The 19,438-nt window shown below is 66.4% G+C and overlaps 1 protein-coding gene across 1 annotated transcript in view; it reads left to right on the top strand.

The window, feature by feature from the left end:
- The window catches only part of DDC (dopa decarboxylase), a 28,950-nt gene that overhangs the window by 1,099 nt on the left and 8,413 nt on the right, over positions 1 to 19,438 (top strand). The window contains exons 2-8 of the mRNA XM_079785665.1: positions 754 to 867; positions 3,213 to 3,332; positions 6,318 to 6,452; positions 8,006 to 8,149; positions 12,670 to 12,736; positions 13,732 to 13,826; positions 16,274 to 16,341. Of these exons, the coding sequence (XP_079641791.1) occupies positions 754 to 867; positions 3,213 to 3,332; positions 6,318 to 6,452; positions 8,006 to 8,149; positions 12,670 to 12,736; positions 13,732 to 13,826; positions 16,274 to 16,341 (743 nt within the window). The remainder of the gene's footprint in view (positions 1 to 753; positions 868 to 3,212; positions 3,333 to 6,317; positions 6,453 to 8,005; positions 8,150 to 12,669; positions 12,737 to 13,731; positions 13,827 to 16,273; positions 16,342 to 19,438) is intronic.

Genomic DNA, 19,438 nt, shown 5'->3' with positions numbered 1-19,438 from the left:
GCTGGGCCCCGTCTCCTGGACGCCTGAGAGCTACAACCCCGCGTGGAGGCGGATGGCCATGCCTGCGCCCTCCTCCACAGAGGGCGTGCTGCGTGCCGGGCGGGCCGGGCGCAGGAACACATTAAAGAAGCAAAACTGGCCCCACCCCATCTCCCCTCCTCCCTCATCTCCTCCCCAGGCCCCGGGATCCGGCCCTCGTCAGCACCTTAGATGTCCCCACCCCAGGACCCACAGGGCTGGGGTCAGAGGGGCGCAGGCCGGAGGGAAGGGACTGAGCAGGAGAGCGTGGGGTGGCAGCAGGACCACCCTCAGGCCTTGTCAAAATGTTTTGTTTTGTTATTATTATTGCATTTTCCTTTTAGAGAATGGAGGGTAGGGAGGAGGGGGAGGGAGAGAAACATCGATGTGAGAGAGACACATTGATGGCCAGGGTTGGGGACGGAGTCTGCAGCCGAGGTACAAGCCGTTGACCGGGAATCGAACCCGAGACCCTTTTGTCCGAGGGCCGACGCTCTAACCACTGAGCAGCCGGCCGGGGCACCGTCAGGCCTTTTCACGTTTTCCTGCCTAGACCTTCTTTGTACGGAGCCGTGTCAGGAAGCAGGCTTCTAACACGCTGGCCTCCTGACACGCACACGCCTGCCCGAATCTCACACCCTGGTCTGAGCCACGCCCCCGGCCGTGCCCACGGGGCGCCCTGGGTCCCGCGCTCCGGGGGCTCCTCGTGCCGAGCGACCGCCTGTCCCCCCGCAGGTGACCCACTGGCACAGCCCCCGCTTCTTCGCCTACTTCCCCACGGCCAGCTCCTACCCGGCCATGCTCGCCGACATGCTGTGCGGGGCCATCGGCTGCATCGGCTTCTCCTGGGTGAGTGGGGGCCGGGGCTGCCCTGGGGACATGGCGCCTGTCCTCGGAGGCCGGGGGGGGGGGGGGGCGGTGCCCTGTGGGGCAGGACGGGGTCACCCTGCAGAGGGTGCCTCGTGGGCAGTGGAACCGGGAGCTCGTGAGACAGAGTCCTTTCTGGGAGAGTCAGCCCCCGCCCCAGGCCTTCTGCACGGCCGGCCTTCTCAGAGCCACCGCGGCGGGCTCCGACCTCGGCCCTGGGTTCCGCAGCCCGGGCCGGGGAATCTGCGTTCCACCAAGCGGACCGGAGGGTTCCACAGGGTCTGCAGTTTGGGAAATGCCCCTGCCACTGCCCGTGTCCCATCCACCTGCTCCCTGCCCGGCTGCTGTCCTGGGAGAGGGTCCCCATCAGGAGCCCCTGGGGCAACTCCTGCACCCCACACCCGCCCAGGCCCCCCTTGTCTGGGGACCGAACGCTGGAGAGACCCCTGCCCAGGGGGAGCCGGCCCTGCCTCCTGGCTCCCTGCTCCCAGCACAGCCCCAGGGAGACCTGCCTCCATGCGGAGCCGGCTCGGAGCTGCCCCCTGGGTCCCGGTCCCGGCTGCTCGCCCGCGGGGACCTCGCCGCTGGGTCTGCCCTGGGCCTCCTGCGCCTGGGAGCCGAGGGGGCTGCTGGGATTGGCTCGTGCTGACTCGGGGGTGAGGCCTGAGCTATGAATGCGGGTGCCCTGCACCCCCACATCCGCTGCCCCACCACCAGCTGTCCAAGGGGCAGGCGGTGATGTCAGCATCCCTGTGCCTCCCCTCCCCCCCCATTGGGCAACATGACGCCGCTGCCGGGAGGGTCGGAGGGCGCCCGCTGCCTGCCCAGCGCTGACCGGCCCTGCCAGGGGCCCGGGCCCCCTCCTGGGCCAGCAGCCCGGGCGCAGCCACCGTGACCTGGGCGGCCTCGCTCTGTCCCCGCTGGGCTCAGGGCCTCGCGCGCAAGGCCGTCTGTTTCCGTAGAGACGGCGCAGAGGTCACCGCTCTGCGGGTCCAGAGCGTCCCGTCCCTTCGGGGCGACGTGGCCTCGCCCTCCTGCTGTGCGTGTCCCTTCTGGGGACAGTCGGACTTCTCCGGGCTCGTCAGGCTGCTGTCTGCGGGACCGACTGCTGACAGCGAGGCAGGGTCCCGTGGCCACGCTGGCTTGGCTGGGACTGGGGGGCCCGGACAGACAGGGCCGACGGGCAGAGAGGGTCCCGCCTGCGTCCCTGAGCTCCCTGGGAACCCCACTCCGAGGGGGGGGGCTCGGCCCGCCCCGGTGCGCCAAGGCCACCCTACCCCGTGGCAAAGCCCGGCGAGCTTTCGGGGCACCAGCTCGGGAGTCGAAGGCCAGGTCAGAGCCGCCCAGCCCCTGACTCTGGCCCACGCAGCTCAGTGTGAGCAGCCTTTCTAGAGCCTTCCATAGGAGGCAGATGCTGACGGAGCGAGCACACGGTGCCCGTGCCTGTGGCAGGGTCATTGCCGGGGGCGCTGCGTCCGCCCCGGCCACTCTGCCACGCGTCTTGGGCAGAGGGCCCCGTTCAGTGGGTCTCCGGCTTTGCAGAGCATCTGGGGTGGACAATTTTTAAATATGTTTGTATTGATCTCAGAGAGGAAGGGCGAGGGAGAGAGAGAAACATCCATGATGAGAGAGGATCCTGGATCGGCCGCCTCCTGCACGCCCCACACTGGGGATTGAGCCCGCACCCCGGGCCTGTGCCCTGACGGGGAATTGAACTGTGACCTCCTGGTTCATAGGTCAGCGCTCAACCACTGAGCCACGCCGGCCGGGCCTAGGGTTGGACGATGTTAACCCGGGTTCCCTGGCGGATGACCCCCTGCCGCGGGGCTCAGCATTCTGCAAGGTGTGTGCTGTGCACACGCCAGCCCCCAGAGAACTGAGGCAGAGAAGGGGGGAGGGGCGACATCGCCAGGGACCACGTCTGCGGGTGGGGACACCCTCGCACACAGACACATGGCCTCCCGGGCAGATCCGGAACTGGGCCTGGGGAGCGGTCCTCCGTCCCCAAGGGCAGACCCGGGATCCTGGGGGCCAGGCTCTCGGCACCAGGCGGCCCAGAGCGGCCCAGGGACGCCTCCTGGAGGCAGGGCCTGCGCGGCTCCGCCCCGGGCCCCGTCTCTGTCCCTGCTTCTCCCTGGAGCTCCACCACGAGAGGCACACGCTCCCCGAACACCCCCTGGGGTGCCCCTTCTGCAGACGCTCAAACCCCCAGTTTCGTGGGTAAGAGCTGAGCCCCAGCGGGAGCAGTGCCGTCCTGTCCGCGCGGCCCCCCGTCGGGACGGACAGGAAGCTGAGGGCGGCTGGCGGTGCCCCCCCCCTCCCCGCAGGCGGCGAGCCCGGCGTGCACGGAGCTGGAGACGGTGATGCTGGACTGGCTGGGGAAGATGCTGCAGCTGCCCGACGCCTTCCTGGCCGAGAAGGCGGGCGCAGGGGGCGGCGTCATCCAGGTGAGGCGGGGCGGGGCGGGGTGGGGCGGGGCGGCTCCTGGACACGGGGTCCCGGGGCTCGGCCACAGGGGCGGGGCTGGGCCTCGGGCTGCCCCTGGTGTTTCTTCTGGAGGAAGCCACGCTGAGCCGTTAGGAACACGGGGCCTGGCGGGCACGCGGCGCTGTCTCTCGCTCCCGCAGGCCCTGCGCGTAGACACAATGGTGACCGTCCCGTCGTGGTGCCCAGGGATAAGGCGGCAGTGACTGGCACGTGCTGGGTCCCCGTCACCGGCCACCGTGCCTGCGCCCCACCCAGGCGTTTCTCAGTTAATTCTCGCAACAATTCTGCGAACTGGGGGCCATGTCAATGCCCCCGTTTTGCAGGCAGGGAGACTGAGGCACAGAGCAGGCGGGGGCGTGGGCCACTCCAGTCCGACCACAGAGCCGTGGCTCAGCCCCACAGAGGCTGCCCCCGCCAACGGGGCCGCCACGGCCGCACGCTGACGGCTCCCGCAGATTCTCCATCTGGGGACCAGCGGGTCCCCCGAAAAGACGGCCTTTCTTTTGTGAAATATATTCTTCTTGATCTCAGAGAGGAAAGAGAGGGAGAGAGAGAGAGAAACACCAACGATGAGAGTCATTGATCGGCTGCCTCCCACACCTGGGCACGTGCCCTGCCCGGGAATCGAACCCTGACCGCCTGGTTCCTAGGTTGACGCTCAACCCCCGAGCCAGCTGGCCGGGCTCAGCTGCCTTTTCTATGCACTGACTGGGCCCCTCTTCCTCGTGCGCCGTGGGCCCGGGAGCAAGGCTGGGGACAAGGCACCCATCGGGGACGAGGACGCCCCGAAGGACCACACGGACGCCTGCCCCAGGGGGTCTGCAGGGCACACGCCACGGAGGGGCAGGTGGGGCCCACTGACCGCCGGCCGAGTTCACGCTCTGGGGTCGGGTGTGGTGACGACAGCGGGAAAGCTCGCTCGCTCCCTCGGACGGAGGACTTCCTTCTCCAGACGTGGTCTCCGCGGGCTCCGGGGGCTCCGGGGACTCCGGTGCGCTGAGGCAGCGCCCCCCCCCCCCGGGACCCCGAGAACCCAGAGGCCTCGCGCCCACCCAGACGGTCTCTCACCCCCGTCTGCACGGCGCTGTGGGCTGGAGTCCAGCGCGGTGCCCTGGAGAATGGTCCCTCGACTTCTCTGGTTTCTAGAAGGTTCCCCCTCCTTGGCCACTCCCCTCCTCCGTCTCAAAGCCGGCTGAGCTCCATCTCGCCGCCCCTCCCTCCCTCACGTGCCTCGGACGCAGACGGTTCCCGCTCAGGGCCCTCGGGAGGCGGGAGGGCCAGGCAGATAATCCCGATAATCCCCGTGCCGAGCGCCTTAACGTAATCCCGTCAGCCAGATCCCTGTCCCCGTGCATACAGGCCCCGGTCCGGGATGGAGACACGGCACCTTTGGAGGCCCTTACTCCCTGGGCACAGCCTGTGGGGGGACCTGGGCCTGTCCGGGCGGGGGGGCTGGAAGTTGGCCTCCTAAGGGGTCCCTCAGGCCGTGCCCACCAGGGATCCCACACGCTTGGCTCACGGGGCCCTGAGCCGTGACGATGGGACTCCTCGGGGCCCGGGCCCGCGTGGCCGCTCAGGCCCACCCCCTGACCTCCATCTATTTGTTTAAAATGTATTTTTATTGATTTCAGAGAGGAAGGGGGAGAGAGAGAGAGAGGGAGACAGAGAGGGAAACATCCATGATGAGAGAGAATCATCGGTCGGCGGCCTCCTGCCCGCCCCCCACGGGGACCGAGCGATGCTCTGCCACTGAGCAGCCGCCGGGCTGTCCCGCATCCACCTCCGTGCTTCCAGCGGGAGCCAGGCATGTGCCAGGAGGCGAGCACGCCTGACCCGCCTGCCCCGCGCGCCTCGGGGAGCAGCAGGGCCATTCGCACCGGCAGTGTTCCGGGCAGGGCAGCGGCCGGTGGTCAGGTGGTCGGGTCTGCGGCCGCCCCGCCGTGGCTTCCCGCCCGCGCCCACGGGGCCTGTGTGCGCTGTGCCGGCTCAGCCCGGCGGCGCGCTCGGGTGGCGGCGTCCAGTTCCACTGTCCAGAGTGAGCGCGGCCCAGCGTCCGGTGGGAGTCATCCTGGCTCCTCCGGGCCCAGGACTCGGCTCCCCCTCGGACCCCGAGGCGCTGGGCTCGCCGGCCCCGGGCAGGTCTGAGTCTGCGGCAGGAGGCGCGCCCGCCCTCCCTGCTGACGGGGCTGGTTGGTGTGATTTGCGAGGCCCCCGAGCTCCTGCCCCAGGACAGGCTCCGGCCGGTGGGGGGAGCCACGGGGAGGGACCCACCCGCCCTCCCAGCCATAATCACGGCCTCCGGCCCAGCGCGGGGCGGCGCCTGCGGCAAATGTCAGCTCACCCTCTGTGCTGGCAAGCGGGGCTGCAAGTGGCCCCTTAATTGAGTCTGAAAGCTCTGGCGGAGGCCCAGCTGCTTCCCGTGGGGGGGGACCCCGAGCGCGGGGCGGGGCGGCCATGGCAACCTCTGTCCCTGTGACTCGGCAGGACTCATCGAGCTCCCGGCACAGGGGCAGCCCCACCACCCAGGGAGCGCCGGCTCCCAGCTCCGGCCCCCCAGCCCGCTGACCCCTGAGCCTGGCGCTGGGATGCGGCTGGCGGGGTGTTGTGGGCTTTTCTAAAATCACTCCTTTTTATAAATTTTTTTTTATTAATTTCCAAGAGGAAGGGGGGAGAGAGAGAAAGAGAGAGAGAGAGAGAGAGAGAGAGAGAGAGAGAGAAACATCCATGATGAGAGCGAACCATGGACCGGCTGCCTCCTGCACGGCCCACACTGGGGGTGGAGCCCGCACCCGGGCCTGTGCCCTGATGGGAACCGGACCCTGACCTCCTGGCTCACGGGCCGATGCTGAACCCCTGGGATTTAGTAACGCGCCCCCCTCAGTCTGGGCCCAGCTCCTCTGCTGTGCTCTGAAGCACTCCCCCCCCCCCCCCCGTCTCTGATTTAGGGGAGCGCCAGTGAGGCCACGCTGATGGCGCTGCTGGCCGCCCGGAGCAGAGCCACGCGCCGCCTGCAGGCCGCCTGCCCGGGGCTGACGGAGGCCGCCGTCCTGGAGAAGCTGGTGGCCTACGCCTCCGACCAGGTGAGCGTGTCGTCCGCCCCGGAGCGCCAGCAGCCGCCGGGATCTGTGTGTTTGGTTTCATCTCGTGTCAGATCAAAACAAAGCAAGCCCGGGCAGCCGCCCGTGAAACCTCAGACCCGTCCCTTGGGGTCAGGGACACCCCGGTGCTGAGGACACGGCACGGCTGCAGGGCGCTCGGTCCACCCAGCTGAAAAGGAAGCCCCTGTGAGGTCACGGTGACCGGCGCCGGGGCCGCCCGCCCTGGCGCCCTGAGACCAGCTGGCCACCCTCCGCGCGGCCTTGGGGCCCGTGGGACACGGACTCAGACCTGGACGCGGAGCCGGGCTCCTAGCCGAGCTCCGTTATTTTATTTTTATTCTTTAAACGCACTCTTATTGATGTCAGAGAGGAAGGGAGAGGGAGAGAGAGATAGAAACACCCACGATGAGAGAGAATCATGGATCGGCTGCCCCCTGCACACTCCCCTCGGGGGACCATGTGCCCTGACCAGGAATCCAACCATGACCTCCTGGTTCATAGGTCGCCGCTCAACCACGGAGCCACGCTGCCCGGGCCCAGCTCTTTCTTTTAGGTCTCTGATCTCTGGCGAGTCGTGTACATCCTCTGAGCCTTTTCCACCATCCAACGGGGACCAAAGCTCATGCCCGGGGGTCCCCCCCGCGCCCCCCCCCCCCCGACGAGAGGCCTGACCGACCAGGGCCCGGCTGCAGGACTCTGCACACGAGCCCCTCCTCCACTGACCAGCCCGTGAAAAGGGTTAAAAAGCCCCAAATGCAGAACAAGCAGGAGGGGCGAGAAGGGAGCTCTGGGAGGGAGGCTGGGGTCAAAAGGTCAGTGGAGTGGGGGCCCCGCCCGCAGGAATGTGGGCCCCGCACGGGCTGAGTGGGTGCCGCTGACACGCTTATCTCCGTGCCTTTCTAACCCAGGCCTCTCAGCTGGGAGAGCTTGGTCCCAGCTAATCCATACGCGTCTCCCGAAATAAACGTGCTGCCCGCCCGTGTCTGGGCGCGGCGTCCGGAGGCCTGGCGGCTGTGTGGTCTGGCTCCGCGGGAGACACCTGCGGGTGGGACGGCTCCGGGGTGTCCACCGCCCTGTCTCCCAGAGGGCGTGAGAAGAATGTGCGAGTCAGTGCTCGGCACAGAGCTGCTGGGCGAGGGCGGGGTGCAGCCTCTCGCAGGGGGTGCTGTGAGGAGTCCCCCACGGAGAAGGATCTGGGGGTTTCTCGGTTCTCCCCAGGGGGGCTGCGTGGCGGGCACCGTCCCAGTGCCCAGGCGGGAGGGCGGGGGGCTCACCACGCCCCTGAGGACCAGGGGCTCCTGGTTCTGCTGGGACCCCCAGCCAGGGCCTGGGGAGCAGGGCCGTGCAGGGCGGAGGGGCTCAGTGGTGGGGGGTGCTCTGGGGAGCCTGCAGGCGAGGGCAGCCAGTGGGCCGGACGGAGCAGGGCAGGATGCGCCCTCTGGCGGGCGGAGCGCAGCCTGGACGGTGGGCGCTCCCAGAGCCAGGGCGTGGGGCCAGCATGGCAGTCGGCCTAACTCTTGCTGCTCTCCCCACAGGCCCACTGCTCCGTGGAGAGAGCGGGACTGATTGGAGGAGTCAAATTCAAAGCCATCCCCTCGGACGGCAAGTTCGCCATGCGCGCGTCCGCCCTGCAGGAGGCGCTGCAGCGGGACAAGGCGGCCGGGCTGGTTCCTTTCTTTGTAAGTTCAGCCGCGGCTGCAAAGGCCCCTGGGTGTCGGGTAGGCCTGGGCGCCAGGCCGCTCCCCAGCCCCGGCCGGCCCCTCCTGGGAGGCCGGGGGAGGCCCGTGTGCTCCGTCCCACCACAGAATCAGAAAGCAGAGCGGGGACCCCAGCCCGAGGCCCCGCGGGGGAGGGCCTCATTTCCTGTTCCTGTAAGGAGACACCGCGGGACCACAGCCGATGGTTCCATGGGCGAGGGCCATGCCTCCCAGCCAAGGAGCACCGTGCCCCCGGGCACAGGCGATGTCCGAGGGGAGGAGGCGGTCGCCGTGGTAACCGGAGCCTGGGACCGTCACCCCGCCGTGGCCGGGCAGCAGGCGGGGTCCTGTGTGGGCACGGCGCTGGCCCCGGGGTGTTCCCTGACCGCACGTCGGCGTCACCCGGGGAGCCGAGAGGTGGCCGATGCCCAGGCCCTGCCCGGGTTCCGTTTCGCCAGAACCTCCAGGGCTGGGGCCGGGCATCGGAACCGGCGCTGCCGCTCCGGGTCCTCGTGTGCGCCCAGGACGAGACGCGCTGCTGGGGCGGGGGCGCCGTGCTTCGCTCTCGGGCGTGTCCCCATGTCAGAGCCGCTCCTCGGGGCAGGTGTGAGTGGCCGCCGGCTTGTTATCTGAGACCAGTGACCAAGGGCCCGTGAAGCCAGAGGGGCAGGCCGCCCGGACCCCAGAGGGCCGCGGCCTGAGCCTTGAGTCCATATAGTAGCTGGTGGTTATAACTCGCCCATGCGTGACAACTCGGTGCATCTGGCCCTCCCCGTAGGCTCACGGGGGAGGGGCACAGCCTCTCAGTCACGGCCCCGTGGAGAGCCCGGTGTGCGCTGGGCAGGTTGGCACCCGGAAGGCGAGCCTCTGCCCTCCAGGGGGCGCGGGGCCGGGTGGTTTCCTGGCTCTCCCGGCGGCTCGCCTCCCACCTGCTAAAGTCAGGCCAGAGCGGGGGCAGTGCCGCCGGGCGCACATCGGAGCGAGCAGGCAGGCCGCGGGTGAGGCGGGCGGGGGCGAAGGGAATGGAACGTGTCCTCCGCAGCAGGACCGACCGCCGGGGGCTGTCAGCCGCGGCGCCAGCCCGGCCCCCCTCCCCCCGCGCAAATGTGATTAGGCTTCTGCTGAAATCAGGTTAGTGCCGCGCGCTGAGCGGTAATCAGAGCCCCGAGCGGAACAGGTGCTGGGAGTTAAAGTGGCTTCAGAGAACCAGGACAGCTGACTCCAGCACCCGGACCCGAGCAGAGGGCTCCCGGCCCCTCCCACCCAGGGCCCGGGCCCCCCGCCGCCCCCACTCCCTCCTGGGCTGAGGGGCGGGCTGCTTGGCAGGGACGCTGGCATGGCCCGGTGCTGGGTTCTTTTCCTGGACGGGCAATGGGATTTGACCACAGCCGGGTCCATCTCTGTGTGTCCTTGACGCCCCCTCCCCGCCCCCCAGCCTCACGTAGGTCCCTGTGAAGTGGGGACCACACGCCCAACACGCGAGGTTGTGTGACGCCTGGCTGTCGTGTCACAAGGCCCAGGCCTGGGACACGTGACCTCTTGTTCCCCGCGAGGCCCTCCCCGGCGAGGAGGGGCCGTTAGATACGAGCGCTGCCACTCAGCACGCTGCCTCGGGGCCTGTTAACCCAGCTCCTCGGCGACAAGGCGCACGCTGTGCCCCGTGAGCAGATAGACCAGGATTTTAATTGTTTAAAAAATCAAGCACTTTATATCGTTTTAATACCCATATAATTTATGTAAGTTATAAACTACACGTGGTACTGATGTAACTTGCAAACAAGTTACTGCCTTCGAGCCCATCGCAGCTCATCGGAGGAAACGCGATGAAATGGAGGCGCCGCTCCTGGGAGGCTCTGGAACGTGAGGGAACGGCTTCTGAGCAGCACCAAGACGGCCAGGCACCGGGGTGTCCGCGGGGCGTCCTGTCGCTCACGGCCTTTCAGGACGCGCGAGCCTCAGGCTGCCAGTGCAGGTTGTGGGTCGGGGGGTCGCGGATCCCCGGGAGCCCCAGCCTCACCGGAAGGCCCGCTCAGTGGCCCGTCTGGTCCCAGAGGACGCAGACACGGCAGCACGTGGCCTTGGCCGTGCAGGGTGGGCACGCGGGAAGGGCGGAGGGAAGGGTGCCGAATGTGGGGCAGCAGCCCCCGAGACCGTGTGGGGTGGCAGAGGCCAGGACGGGGCCCCCCGCCCCCGCGCCCCAGAGCCAGCTTCCCCCCGAGTCATCTGCCCGGGTGCCTGGTATGAATGTTGCGTGTCCATCACGCCTTCTCATTGTCCATGCCTGTGGTCCTTGGGCATCAGAGGGACCCTGCTGACCTGTGATGGGAGGACGCCCCTCCCAGAGCCAGGAAGGGGCTCCCTGCGTGGAGCCTTCAGTGCCAACCTCCGGGGCCTGGCACTCAGGGCCGCCCTCCCGGACCCCCAGCTGTGCACAGACAGCAAGGGGCTGTGTGCGTCTCTGTGTGTGTGTGCATCTGTGTGTGCGTCTCTGTATGTGTGTCTGTGTGTGTGTCTGTCCGTGTGTGTCTCTGTGTGCGTCTGTTGTGTGCATCTCTGTGTCTGTGTGCATCTGTGTGTGCGTCTCTGTATGTGTGTCTGTGTGTGTGTCTGTCCGTGTGTGTCTCTGTGTGTCTGTGTGCATCTCTGTGTGTCTGTGTGCATCTGTGTGTGCGTCTCTGTATGTGTGTCTGTGTGTGTGTCTGTGTGCATCTCTGTGTGTCTGTGTGCATCTGTGTGTGCGTCTCTGTATGTGTGTCTGTGTGTGTGTCTGTTGTGTGCGTCTCTGTGTGTGTGTGTGCATCTGTGTGTGCGTCTCTGTATGTGTGTCTGTGTGTGTGTCTGTTGTGTGCATCTCTGTGTGTCTGTGTGCATCTCTGTGTCTGTGTGCGTCTGTGTGTGCGTCTCTGTATGTGTGTCTCTGTGTGTGTCTGTGTCCGTGTGTGTGTGTCCGTCCATGTGTGTGTCCATGTGTGTCTATGTGTCTATGTGTGTGTCTGTGTGTGTGTCTGTATGCGTCTGTGTGTGTCTGTGTATGTCTGTGTGTGTCTATGTGTCTGTCTGTGTCCATGTGTGTGTGTCCGTGTGTGTCCATCCATGTATGTGTCTGTGTGTGTCTATCCATGTGTGTGTCTGAGTGTGTGTGTGTGTCCGTGTGTGTGTGTGTGTGTACCAGCCTCTACCCCACGGCCACGGAGCAGCTCGCATTAGTCACTCCTCAGCCTGCTCGCCCTTCCTCGCCCTGACTTCTGGCAGGAAGCCCGGCCAAGGCTCCTGCCCACGTCCCGCCCCCCCCCCCCAGCCCCCTGCGCAGCCCTGTGCTCCCGCGTGGCCCCGCACGCCCCCGCCCGGAACGGCGGTGTACCAGGCTGGCTTTTCAAGGCAACAGGCTCTGACTGGGCCTCCCCAGGCCTCAGGGGCTGACCTGGCTTTCCGATCTCCCTCAGCGAAGGCCTCCGGCCTAGGTCACACCCCACCCTGTCCCTCTAAGGAGGATTCCGTAGGCAGACGCCCGGGAGCGCGGCCGGCCAGGCTCTGGTCCACGCGGTGCTGTGGGCAGACAGGCCGCCTTCTGTAACGGAGCAGGGGGTTCGGCCATCGAGAGCCGGAAGTCAGCGCCGGGCCCGTGTCCCGCTGCAAGCAGGTTCCGAGCCACGCACAGAAATAGACAGGGTGCACGCCTGCGTGTGGGGACCAGGCATGGGTGCGTGTCCCCCCCCCACACACAGACACACAGACCACACACACACACACACACACACAGATACACACATACATACACACAGACACACACATGCAGACATACACACACTGATACACACAAATGCACACTTAGACACCACATATACACTCACAGACACACACACATAGACACACACAGATACACACAAATGCACACTTAGACACCACATATACACTCACAGACACACACACACGCACATACAGATACACAGACCACACACACACACACACACACAGATACACAGACCACACACACACAGAGACACACACAGATACACAGACCACACAGAGACACACACAGATACACAGACCACACACACACACAGATACACACACAAATGCACACTCAGGCACGCACATATACACTCACAGACACACACGCATGTACACACCAAGCTGGGGAAGCCGGACTCCCTCCCTCCCGGCAGGAGGGACACCCCATGTTCTTGGTGGTGACGTGTGAGAGCAGAGGCGGGCCCTGGCGTGGGGCGGGGTCACTCCTGCCTGCGGCACCGGGGGAGGGGGTGTGGGGCGGGGGCGCGGGGGGCACCCTGTGCGTCTCTAGCCGCAGCCTGGCTCCCGGTGGCCGATGTGTTTCTCCCCTCGGGGTCCGTGTGGCATCGCTTCCAGCGAAGACCTACGTGCCTCAGACCCCCGTCTCCCCGGCGGAGGTCCCCCGCCCCGCGTTCCGGGCGCGGGGTCGCCGGGCGGGGGGCTGTGGCAGGGACCAGGTGGCCTGAAAGGACGTCTGCTCTGTACGCCAGGTGGTGGCCACCCTGGGGACCACGCCCTGCTGCTCCTTCGACCGCCTCTCCGAAGTGGGCCCCGTCTGTGAGTACCGCCCCCCCCCCCGCAGGGTCCCCAGGGAGCGGGTGGGAGTCCCACAGACCGTTTTGCAGACGCTTTGCATTGTGTTGCTGTTGATCCTCACCCGAGGATATTTTCCCACTGATTTTAGGGAGAGCGGGAGAGAGAGGGAGAGAGACAGAAACATCGATGTGACAGAAACACCTCGATGGGTTGCCTCTGACCAGGGCCAGGGCCTGAGGAGCCTGCAACCAAGGTGCATGCCCTCGACCGGGATCGAACCCGGGACCCTTTGGTCTGCAGGCCAACACTCTATCCACTGAGCCATACCCGCTGGGGCCAAAATGCTTTGTATCTGCAGCGACCCAAACCTCCTTAGCTCCGCGTGTGGGCCGCCTGGACAGCAGGGCGGCGCTGTCCACACACGGCATTTCTCAGGGGCACGGCCGGGCTGCCCGGGGAGAAGCCCCTCCCGGCTCCCGGCGCCCTGCCGGAGGGCCGTGCGTCTGCACGACGGAGAACCATCGCCCTCGAGCAGTCCCCCCCCCCCCCCCCCGCATCCTCCCCCGCCTCCCTGAGGCTCCTGGCCACAGCGAAGCAAGGTCTCGGAAGCGATGAGCAGAGCAATGCCCCGAGCTCCCCTTCTCCGGAGGGGGTCCCGAGGGCCTGTGTGTACGGCCACCCTCCTCCACCCGCTCCTGCAGACCCCAGCTGTTCACAGCCTCAGGGTCTGCCTGGAGGTCAAGGGGTGCGATCCCGTCCACCTTCCCGCACTTTCCACGCACGCACTGAGCCCCCGTGCTGTGCCAGGCACGGCGGGCCATCGTGCACGGTCCCTGCCCTCCGCTCCCCTGCCTTCGAGGGGAGGGGCTCTGAGATCCCAAGGCCGGCAAGTGGTGGGCTGTGGGCTGGGACGAGGTCAGCGGCCAGACCCCACGCACGCCCCCTGCGAGCCCCACGCGCTCCCCACGTGAGGAGGACACCCACTGGGGAGCTCACACACCGCCACTGCTTTCCAGGTAACCGGGAGGACCTGTGGCTGCACGTGGACGCGGCCTACGCGGGCAGCGCCTTCATCTGCCCCGAGTTCCGGCCCCTCCTGGACGGCGTGGAGGTGGGTGTGCCCTCACGGAGCCACTTTAAAGATATGTTCTTAGTGATCTCAGAGGGGAGGGGCGCGGGAGACAGAGACATCAACGATGAGGGAGAATCACGGATCCGCTGCCTCCTGCACGCCCCTCACTGGGGATGGAGCCCACAGCCCGGGCATGGGCCCTGACCGGGAATCGAACCCTGACCTCCTGGGTCATAGGTCAATGCTCAACCACTGAGCCACACTGGCCAGGCTGACGGGCTACTTTATTTATTTTTTATTTTATTTTATGTTTTTTGTTAATCCTCACCTGAGGACATTTTCCCATTGATTTTTAGAGAGAGTGGAAGGGAGGAGGAGAGAGAGAGAGAAACATTGATGTGAGAGAGACACATCGATTGGTGGCCTCCTGCATGTGCCCTGATGGGGGCCGGGGATCGAGCCTGCAACCGAGGTGCGTGCCCTTGACGGGAATCAAACGGAGACCTTTCGGTCTGTGGGCAGCTCACGGGCAGGAAGTTCCTCCCGCAGGAGCTCAGGGGATGGGGTGGGGGAGCCACAGCATCCGCTCTGTGCTCAGAGGCAGGTTTCAGCGGCCTCGCCATGCACGGGTGCAGGGGTGCAGGGTGAGGGCACGAGGCGGCCTGCCTGGACCCGGCTTCCCTCCGCACCCCTCCACCCCTCCACCCCTCCACCCCTTCCGAGGCGGCTCCGCGGGGGTGTTGTGCGGGTCAGAGGCGTTAGTCACGTTTAGCGGGCTGACCGCGCCTGGCAGGCAGCGCCGGGCGAGCATCCGACGCTGTGATTAACCTTCACCAGGCCTCAGAGCCGGTCTCGCTCTCGTGTCACGCGCCCATCCGTTTTCTAATTTCCGGCGTGGGCCTGAGAGTGCCCTGAGCCAGGACCGCGGGCCCAGAGACACAGCACGGGTTCCCGTTGCCATCACGTCCCTCCCGCGCCCCTCCCTCACTCAGCGACGATGCATTGACCACTGCGTTCGTGCGAGGGCTGAGGTCAGTCCTCGGGGCGGACACGGGGCACCGGGGCGCCTGTGAACACGGGGTGCGCGAGGCTCTGGCGGCGGGGTGCTGACACCCAGCTCGGCAGGCCCTGGCTGACACCGGCTCTGCTGGGTGCTGGGACGTGAAGAACAAACACCTAACCTCGTGGGCGGCACCCACCCCTCCCCAGGCCCGGCCTCCCCCAGCGCCAGGGCGGAGGGCAGGCGTTGGGGGGTCTGGGCGCCGCCCCCGGGCCTGGTCCTTTCTCACCACCAGGTTTAGGGTTTCAGACCTTTTCCTGCGACTCCCTTCTCTGCCCCGTGAACTCGGGGTTTCGCCTTTCACGGGGTGCCTCCCTGTCACGCCCCCGTGGCGGCGGCCCGCCAGCTGGGTTCTATCAGCGCAGACAGGATCTCGCGCCCGGCCACGGGGTCTGCCTCCCCCAACCCGGGCCCCGTCCTGCCTGGCGGCCGAGCTCCCTCCCGCTCAGATAAGGGCTGCAATATCCTGTCTGGGGCCTGCGGGGAGATAAGGGCCGGCCGTCGGGATGGAGAGCGGGGGAGTGAGGCCGTTGAACAGGCCGCGCGGAGCGGAGCTAATAACACGCTGGCAGGCAGCCCCCCGCCCCCCCCCCCCCCCGCCGCCTTTGATCAGCAAACGAGACCTTGTCATTTCCTGTCTCTTTCTCGCATGGGTTTTATGGACGCCCGGGAGGAAATGAAACTGTGCCCCAGCGGCCGTCCGCGGACCACGGCCCCCCCCGCCGCCCCCCGCCCCCCGTCCCGTGCTCTCACCTGCCCCCACCCCGTCCCTCCTGCCTCCTCGGGGCTCGTCCTGGAACCAAACAGGCCGGGAAGAGTTCCAGGTCCTCCCTAGGAGGCAGGCGGACGGTGCCGGGCCGCTCCGAGGCTGCTTGGCCCTGTGGCGGCCGGCATCCAGGTGCACCCCGTCCGGCCAGCAGTCCCGGGGAGAGCCGGGCACACGGTTTGAACAACACAGAGCTGCGCCCCGAGGACCGCGGGGAGCCGGCAGGGCACCCCCGGGCCCCCGGCTAACATCTCTCATTTTCTGCTGGAACCTGTGGCGGTGCCCACAGCGGGGAGGGGCCCGAGCCAGCTGTTTGCTGCTGGGACCTGCACCCCCTTCCCCGGCCCAGCCTCGCCTGCCCGAGCCCAGCCCCGGGCGATCGCGTGAGCCCAGCCCCGGGCGATCGCGTGAGCTCCGTGTTCCGTGGGTGGGTGTGCGTGGTCCCTGCCGCTTGGACGTGAGTGAGAAGGCCTGGCTGGGTCAGGCGGCCGCCCATGGGAGTCACAGCCGGAGGCCGGCTCCAGCGACCCCGCGACCCCGTCCCCTCGGCAGGGTCTCCCGGTTCAGTGGGCGCGCGCCGCTGGGTCCCCTGCGCGGGTCCTGCCCGGTGGCGAGCGAGTAATGCAAACGTCTCCTCTTTGTGTCCTTGGCTCCCGGCAGTTCGCAGACTCCTTCAACTTCAACCCCCACAAGTGGCTCCTGGTGAACTTCGACTGCTCTGCCATGTGGTGAGTCCCGTCCCTGACCGGCCCCGGGCCCCCAGAGCCGCTGCTGGTGTGGGGCCCGGTGGGGCCAACAGCTGGCCCTCAGCCCACCTCCTTCCTCACCCCTGCGCCCCGCTCGCGCCCCCTGGCGGCCGTGGGGCGCAGTGGCTGAGAGGGAAGACGCTGCCCCAGCAAATCTGCTATGGGATTTACCCGCCTTCCCAGGAGGCAGACGCGGGACCGGCCTCCGGTCCAGCAGCTTCCACGCTGCCCCGGGTGTTGCCCGGATCGAAGTCCAGACGCCGAGGAACCAGGAGCTCTGATTCCCAGACCGTTCCCGGCTGGGAGCTCAGGCAGGGCTGCGCGCTGTCCCGTCCCACGGGGGGTGGCCGAGGACTCCCCACAGGAGCGGCGTGGGCCCCAGACATGGTTCCTCGGAGTTCGTTGGAGGGACCGTCTTGTCGGGCTCCAGTCGGGTGTGACCAGGGCCTAGACATGTGACCTTCCTCCATTTTAACTTGGTGTGTCACTCCTCACCCACGGATATCGTCCCACTGGTGTTAGAGAGAGTGGGAGGGCGGGGGTGAGACAGAGAGAGAGGAGCATGGGTGTGAGAGAGAGAGACACATCGATTGGCTGCCTCCGAGCCCGCAACCCAGGACGTGCCCTTGACCGGAACCAAACCTGGAGGTCGTCCGCGGGCTGACGCTCTATCCACTGAGACAAACTGGGAAAAACAAAGGCCTCACTTTAATGTAATTGCCTCTTCAAAAACTCTGTCTCCAGAGCATCCCGGCCTGAGGGCTGGGGCTCAGGACCCCAGCGGAGGAGTTGGGGGGGGGACAGTGCAGCCCACAAAGTATGTGTAGCGATGACGGGACAAGCCGTGGGCTGACACGGAGGGTTCCCCACGGCAGCTCATTGTAGACCCCGTCCTGTGGTGATGCCTAGGCGCCCTATTGGTTTGCATCTCGGCTCCCACTGCACCCAAACAGCCCTTCCCTGTCTCCCCCTGCAGAGAAGTCCCTCTCTGCACATCTGCAGGGACGAGGTCAAGGTCGAGCTCAAGGTCACCCTGCTGACCTGGGCCCCTCCGGGACCTGGGCTCAGCCCTCCACACCCCCGCTCCCCAGGGGTCCCAGTGGGTGAGCGGCCGCGCCCAGACCCAGGGCACACGAGGAGGACGGCCCGGTTCCCTGGGAGGGGCTCGAGGCAGGGCACAGGGCACTGGAACCGAGTGCCACCGCGGGCCATGTGCGGTCAATGCCGTGCCGGGTTCAACGCCAGCCCCGGGCTCTGTGAGGCAGGAAAACACAGACCCGAGCTCCTGGCCGGCTGGACAGAGGGGCTGCCTGCCCTGCTGGGACGGGCAAGGGGCCCACGTCCGTCCTCCCCGGGCGCCCGCGCCTCCCCCTGGCAGCGCGCACCAACCCCGGTGCCTGCCGCGCACATGAACCTCACCTCCGACGTGACCCCTGCTGCCAGGTGGCGCTCTCCGGCCTCTGTCGTCCTCCCTGCAGCCCCGCCCCAGCGTCACGGGGTTGCTTTGCTGTCCCTGCTTTGGGGACGGGCCTCCCGCCCACCTCCTGGGGTGCTGCCGTTTCTCCGACGGGCGCACCATCCGCGCCGGGGCCACCGACGGGGTGAGCCGCTGTGAGGTGCAGCGCGGGCGACGGTTCTGAGGCAGGAGAGGCAGCGAGAAGCATGCACGGGTCTTCCACGTCAAACCCACCCTCCTGCCACACGGTGAACTTGGAGTGGAAGACCTGTGTCCCAGGGACACCACGCGCGTCCAGAACAGAGGCTCGAGCAGCACACGCTTCATAAACGAGCCCTTGTCCGGCACACGTTGGCACTGTGACCACGTATCCAGAAGAATGAGGCAGCCCCGGCCGCTTGGCTCAGTGGAGAGAGCGTCGGCCCGCGGACTGAAGGGTCCCGGGTTCGATTCCGGTCAAGGGCACGTACCTGGGTTGCAGGCTCCCGGGCCTTGGCCAGGGTGTGTGCAGGAGGCAACCAATCGATGTGTCTCTCCCACACCGATGTGTCTCTCTGTCTCTCCGCTCCCTTCCACTCTCTCTAATATCCACAGGAAAATATCCTCGGGGGAGGATTAAACTAAGAAAGGAAGGCCCTAGCCAGTGTGGCTCAGTGGATAGAGCATCGACCTACGGACTGAAGGGTCCCAGGTTCGATTCTGGCCAAGGGCACAGGCCCGGGCTGCAGGCTCGATCCCCACTGGGGGCCGTGCAGGAGGCAGCCGATCAATGATTCTCTCTCATCATTGATGTTTCTAGCTCTCTCTCCCTCTTCCTTCCTCTCTGACATTAATAAAAATATATTTAAAAATAAAATAAATTAAAAAAAAAGAAAAGAAAGAAAGAACAAAGAATGAGGCAGAGTCAGGTCCCGGTTCTAGTTCAGCTTTTGTTGAACCCGGCACCGACTCCACTCTCTCTCTGAGCCCGGGGCCGTCCGGGTCTGAGGCCAGGTGCGGGCAGCCTCGCGGCCTTAGACAGGTAGCCGCATGCAGGCAGCGCCTCCCTCCTGGCGGCCGGAGCGGTGGGCCCGCCGAGTGTGCGGCCCCGTGGGTCGGCCAGCGTGTCTGCTGAGGGCGTGGCACAGCCGTGCCTCGAGGCGTGGTGACGGCGAGCGGGGAGAGAAGGGAGACCGAGCTCGCTCAGGGGCCTCCTGCGCCGTCCTCAATGTCCCCACGACCCGAACACACACCGGCCACCCCGAGAGGCCGCCGCGGTGATGGGCGGTGTCCCCACGCAATGGAACAGAGACGGGGGAGGCCAGGGGGCCCCGGAGGAGGGGCGGGCGAACCCCACACGCCTGAGTCGCAAACAAGCAGACAAGTCGAGCTGGGGACGTTTTATGGATGTGCTGGGAGACTTTGCTACCACAGCAAACCGGCTAAAAACAGATTTCTATTTTCCATCGCTCTTGTGGGCTGTTTTCTAGTCCTGAAAGTAAGAAGTGCCTCTCCGCAGCCTGCTGAGATTTCACCAATGGTTAGTCCACAATTAGAGTAAACACGTTGGTCATACTTCCCAAGGGCTGACACGGACGAGCTGACAGGAGCTTCTAAAACCTGCGCTCCTCACGGCCATAGCAT

This window comes from Cnephaeus nilssonii, assembly GCF_951640355.1.
Source record: "Cnephaeus nilssonii genome assembly, chromosome: 12".
Taxonomy (NCBI): domain Eukaryota; kingdom Metazoa; phylum Chordata; class Mammalia; order Chiroptera; family Vespertilionidae; genus Cnephaeus; species Cnephaeus nilssonii.
Note: the sequence above shows the minus strand (reverse complement) of the source record. Positions and strands in the feature narration are given on the sequence as shown.